Below are 6,212 nucleotides of genomic sequence, written 5' to 3'. Positions count from 1 at the left end.
GGGGTCTACCATTGAAATGATAAAAGATATAGAGGAGATACTTAGAGATATGAACAATGTTGTTACAATGTTGATATCTGGCGAGAATTCTACACGTAGTGTCGATGAAAATCATAGTGCTTTGTTATTTCTTTCAAAGTCTATATTCGATGCAATAGGGATGTGGAATGAATTGAACAGCAAGATTCCCCTGATTTCCTCACTTGACAACACTGTTAAAGATATATCTGGCAGACTGCAACAAATACAAGATGATGTTGTTAATGGCTTAGCGTCTGAAGCTCAAATGATCATGAATGACGTTGGCGGTTTTGGCTTGAGGGCGCAAGTCCAATTCCCGGTTTCGCTTTTGTCGTCTGAAGAGGTTACACTCGAATTGCGGGTTGGACAATGTAGTCAGCTCGGTCAGTTTAAGGAGTTTTACGACAGGTTTAAGGGCAAGCAATCCGTGAGAGGATTCGTAATGATTCCGAAAAAAATATACTTTAAGTTTGGTACAATTGATGCGGTTGGAGGCGAGTTGGTATATGCTCTCGATGACGGGGACTACCTAATGCGTCTTGTTGCTGAGATCACACTTGTTGGTATATACAAAGTAGACGTAAACTTGTTTTTAAGCGAAGAGCTGATTTACTTCCACGCAAATGGCAGTGTTTGGCGCGTCTGCAAGGCAACCATCTATGCAGAAGTCAAGTTACCAGCTTACGAATTGAATTGGAGAGTCGTCGGTGAGTTTGATGCAAACTCTGACAAGCAGTCCTTTATAATGATGATGGTGGAGGCCATAACCAATGCTGCTCAAGATTTTGGACAAAGTGCAATTGGCAGACTAAATAATGCCCAGGACAGAGTGAGGGAAGTTCAAGATGAAGTGACAGCAGCAAGAGAATGGCTGTCCAGAAAGAAGGCTGATGTCGACAAGGCAAACAGTGCATTTGACAGTGCTGTACAAAAGTTAAATAGTGCAAAAAATGCTGTTAGAGACAAGCAGGCTTCTGCAGAGAGTGCGAAGAATACGTTGAGACAAAAACAGCGAGATGTAGATAACCTCTGCAGAATAAAATCCTGCAGAGAAATATGTGTTCCTGGTATAAAATGTTCAATCTGTCACAAAAAGGTCGGTTGGGTCAGTGTTCCCTATCCTTGTTGTTCATATACCTCATGCCTGACTAAAGTTACTGATCCCACCTGCATTTCTGCTAACGTTGCCTGCTCAGCTTTGAGAGCAGCGGCATTCGCTGTACTTAAATCGGCAGAAGGTGTACTGACCCTTGCAATAAGAGCAATGGACGTCGCTGTTTTAGCCCTTGATGAAGCACAGTGTGTGGTTGACAAAGCCAGAGTTGTTCTTGATGCCGCTAAGTTTGCGCTCGACTTGGCCGCAACAACATTGGATGTGGCTGAAAGAGCCCTGGATGGTGTCATTCTGACTCTTGAAGGAGTGAAAAGTGCTGTGGCAGCCGGGGTCGAGGTGTACAAATTCGTTAGTGATTTTGACAAGCCTTCGATCGTGACGATACGGCGTGCAGGGTTTGAGGTCGAAATATCGAAAGAAGATGTGTTTGTCCTTGAGGTTGAAATTGAGGCTAACATCTTTCTTATTGGTTATAAAAAGTTGTTTGTTACCATAGATTTTGAAAATCTAGAAAAAGCCTTCTTTCCTCAGCTGTCTCCATTGTAAAAGAATCTGCGAAGGCCTTATTGCCTTTCCGTCGAAAACGAGAACTCTCTGATGTAATATCTGATGCATTTGAAACGATGAATAGTACAGGGGGTATAATAATGTCGACAATTTACATCAGTCCTGATACAAACTTTCTTAGGGATAGACAGGCAAAGACTGTCTCATTAGATGAAAAAACTGAATACAGAATACATGAATTTGAAGAAAAGTGCATGAATTTCACTGAGTTGTCAAGTTTTCTGAATGAATCTCTGACAACACTGTATGATATTGCTAAAGAGTGGAAAAAAAGCCTTGAGAATACATCTAATGCAATTGTAATGATAGATGAAGTCATGCTGAATGTGAGAGAAATCAGCATAAATGGTAGTGAGATCAACAAAACGGAAGCAGTTCTCAACTACAATATGACCGAGGATGAAGTTGAATTCGAATTAATGAATATCAATTTAAAGAGAAATCCCACAATGAATGAAACATTCAATGTGATAGCAGCTGCAAAAGAGGCAAGCTTGGAAGAACTCGAAATTGCATCAGATTACCACATACTGGAACCGTGGAAAGAAGCAATGGAAAACTTCACACAAGAAATATTCGAAGATGAATGTGCGTCTTTTGAAGACTGCCTCTTCCTCACATTTGATCGTCTCGTTGGACTTTATGAAAAGGTCGATCTGCCAAATGTTGACGGCATGAAGTCTCTGATATTTAAGTCACGCACACAATTCTTCTCGATGCTTCGAATGACTCTCTCCGACTGGATGACGCATTAGACATAACCACAGAAATTCTTGAAATCCTGAAAAAACTACTGAAACCAAGATATTTTGTGCCACACCACCTGTCATTATACTTATCCCTCAAATACGACACTTATCAGTGGGCAAGATCTGTTATTGAGTTGTGAGGCAAACAGTGACCCGCAGTCATCATATGTTTGGTACAAAGATGGCGAGGAGATTTCCAGCATGAGTGAAACTGGACTCTTGGTTCTAAAGAATGTCGATAACAAAGCTAGGGGTTGGTACACGTGCAAAGCTGGAAACCACGTCGTAAATGTAACTTCTGCAGAAGCGTATGTGGACGTTTACGAAGCTCCAACTGTGACAGTTCTTGGAGACACGATTGTCTTGGAAGGCCAAGAACCCTCAGTGGTCTTGAACTGTGCTAGCACTGGTTGGCCACTGCCAACTATCAGCTGGTACTTTTCCAAAGACTCGATCACATACAGTAAACTTCCTGTCACTGCTTCAAGTCTGTCATTATACAAACCAATAGTGAGCGAAAGTGGCTGGTACAAGTGTGAGGCTACCAACATTGCTGGCAAAGATCTTTCAGCAGGCTTTCGTTTAATGGTTCTTGGAACATCTTTGGCTTCGCCATGTTTGAGCCTTTCATTCGAGTTTTCCACCAGCCCCCGAAACGAGAATAATAACCAAAATTATGCTAGCTCTACAGAAACAGATAAATCGTTCATTATAAAGGACAGGCTTTTCAGTGGTTTAGGCAATCTCCTGGATATCGATTCAGGTAGATTCGAATTCGTGAAACTGGAAAAAAATCACATGAACCATGGTGACATCTCTGGTATGGTGAACATGAAAGTCATAGGACGAAATAATTCAAATGGCAGCATTGGCCGTCTACCATACCGATATCTACAAGAGCTCTTCTACGATTCGCAGGAGGAACTTATTATTATGGCAATGACGTTGTCAGAGGCTACGTTGGATGACATTCATCTGTTCTCTGTGCATGGTTTCAGTGTCAAAATAAAGCGGGGATCACTGCATTATGGCATGGATGAGCCAAGATGTCCAAAGGGTCAGAAAGCAAGTGACTATAAGTACTTCCTGTGTGGTAAGTAATCATAACGGTTAATCATCTACTGATGTATTTAGCATTTGTCCTTTGAGATGATTTAACATTCACAGTTTTGTTGGAATGAATGAAAAACTTAACGAATCCTGAATTGAATAAGTTTCATACACCTATTGGAATGTACTAAAAGAAAGAAAAACGAAATTCAGTCAGAATCAAAGGAAACTACACTCTTCGATAAACAATGCTAGTAGCAAATATCCTCTATTCCTTAGAGACTACCTTCACAGTTGAATTTTATATTAAGCTTTACGGTAAAGTTTATATACAGTGTAACAAGTCCATAATTCCTTTCTTTACATTTTTCTGTCCTTGGTGTCTTAATGGATCGTTGGACATACCCCTTAACATAATCACTGAAACAGCTGACTGCATTGGAGATGAGACAGGCTGTGGTAAGAGTATTCTGGTCGTTAGTTCATGACAACTTTTAATTTGATGATCAAGTAAATGTTTTAAGTAATGACAGTTGAGTGCTTCATTATAACCTTTCCGATAGAATTGAAGGGATTTATGAATTCTAGATCAAATGTTCTTAGCTGAGTTTCATCCAAAGTCTTTTATCTTAAAGATCTCCACTAAATTGTAAGTCAGACTACCCATTCGGCCACATGGTATCACTTTGTGGTAACATGTACTTTCTGCATAAAGTACTTGATGTCGAATCCAACAAACTCTGGATGTATCGGTTGTCTTCGTTCATTTGAACACTTAAAGGAAGACACAAAATCTTTTGCGACAAACTGAAAAATGTCCAGTATCATCTTTTAATCTCCAGAAGGAAATGAGAGCGAGATTTCACCAACGGACTTATCCAAACATCCTGACATCACACCAAAGGTATTGTACATCGTGACCTATACTATTACAAGTGTTCGCTTGCATTATGGATTCACTTGAAGCTTAAACTCGATTCACTATGTTTTCTCTTGTGTATTAAACTCAAAGTTAAATAACATTACATGAAATGATAATTTATGAAAGTTCGAGGTTTTTTCCCTTGTGATCTGGAAGATATTGGTACATCTTGTTCGAGAAAGAAAAAAAACAATGAAGCAATAACGTTCCTCAATTCATGGTGGTGATGATATGTTTTCAGAGACATTAAAGTAGGTATAAGCCTCATGCAAACTATGACATGGCATTTCCGATATTACATATTAGACTCACTAGAGCAGACGATCAGTAGCCAAAGAAAGCATATGACTAAGCAAGAACGACATTTAAAACAACAATATGTGTATGTATATTCTCCTTCTTCTCAGTAGCTGAACCAGTCTGATACTAGTGTTGGCATTGGCCACATTTTACTCATAGCTGGTGCCCCTGTGCTTGCTGTAGTGGCAGGTAGGTAGAATTTGTTTGTCGCAGATTTCCATCAATTGATAGTAACGTTGTTACTATGGTTAATTACATTCATTATCAAACCATAACGAAAATCGGGAAATCATGTTCTCCACATTATTTTGTAGGTGTCTTAGCTACCGCTGTCTTGATAAAGAAGAAACGATCATCAAAAGAAGGCGACACCAGTTTATCCGAGTCCACCAGTTCTGATATCGGTGAAATGGTTACCATGGGAAATACTGCGGATGCAAAAACGTGTACCTATGAGTGTCCATCTGTCTTCAATAGTGCAACCGAGACTGCATAAAAGAGTGGAAAACGAATTTTAGGCCAAATTATTTCCCCTTGTTGTCATTTTCCTACACTTCTATTAGTATTTTTCTATTGTGTGACATTCGTATATATCCCTTTCATTTTCTCGAGTTTCCGGATTCGTATATTGGCGTGGTATTCAATATAGCATAGACATCCGATGATTATTCCATTACCACTTTGTAAACTGATGAAGAAATCATTCAACATGCTATCGAGTCTTTAGGGGCAGTGTTTACGTAATATATCACATTACATCTTACAATTAAAGTGAACATCGTGTTTTGACCAAATAGAAACATCCAAATCGACAACGGACATGGTACTTTTGAGAAGTTACACATTTATTCAGACCTGTATTCTGAAAATGATTTGTGTTATGCGTTTTGTCTCTTATACTGCTGCTTCTCCTACTTATTGAGCAATAAATAGATGTGTCTTGGTTTATCTAAGTGTCTAAACGAGTCACGCTTGGGTTTCTCTCCATGATTTAATATGTGACCATCCCTTTCTGCGCCCATCATCTTTCCGCAAAGCCATTCATCCAATCCATTAACCCCTCCACCCAGCCATCTAAAAGTTGGTCTCATGCAACAATCCATATTTTCTCGAATCGTATTTTCCTTCATGCCATACCTTATTGTTAACAATCGAAAACCACATTACATAAGAATGGCGGTGTATCGATTTACTTGTGACCCGACATCTCTGATAATCCCATGTAGAAATCTAAAATATGATACTTAGAAATAAATTTAGCTTTTACCTTGTACAAGCCCCTACTCAAGTTAAGCTTAAATAAGGAATGGTAAGGTTGGGAAAGTGGAATGATACAGTAAAATTATTTTTCGGATCAACGAAACTTGTATGTTGAAATAATGCAAAATGGAAGTTCTCATGACTTAACTGTAAGGAAAAAGGCATGCTTTTCCTGTACCTTATGCTTTTGTCACCTCCCGTGACCTGATGATAAAGTTCTTATATGACG

At 39.3% G+C, this 6,212-nt stretch overlaps 1 protein-coding gene across 1 annotated transcript; it reads left to right on the top strand.

The window, feature by feature from the left end:
• The first annotated feature begins 227 nt into the window (after window positions 1-227).
• On the top strand, window positions 228-5,676 carry LOC139144017 (peroxidasin homolog). Its single transcript, XM_070714661.1, has 5 exons — window positions 228-3,544; window positions 3,931-3,960; window positions 4,344-4,405; window positions 4,831-4,912; window positions 5,038-5,676. Exons 1-4 carry the CDS (start codon window positions 2,653-2,655, stop codon window positions 4,831-4,833), a joined length of 987 nt encoding a protein of 328 aa, XP_070570762.1. The 5' UTR covers window positions 228-2,652; the 3' UTR covers window positions 4,834-4,912; window positions 5,038-5,676.
• The last annotated feature ends 536 nt before the right edge of the window (window positions 5,677-6,212 follow it).

Source organism: Ptychodera flava, chromosome 11 (genome assembly GCF_041260155.1).
Source record: "Ptychodera flava strain L36383 chromosome 11, AS_Pfla_20210202, whole genome shotgun sequence".
NCBI classification, from domain to species: Eukaryota; Metazoa; Hemichordata; class Enteropneusta; family Ptychoderidae; genus Ptychodera; species Ptychodera flava.
Note: the sequence above shows the minus strand (reverse complement) of the source record. Positions and strands in the feature narration are given on the sequence as shown.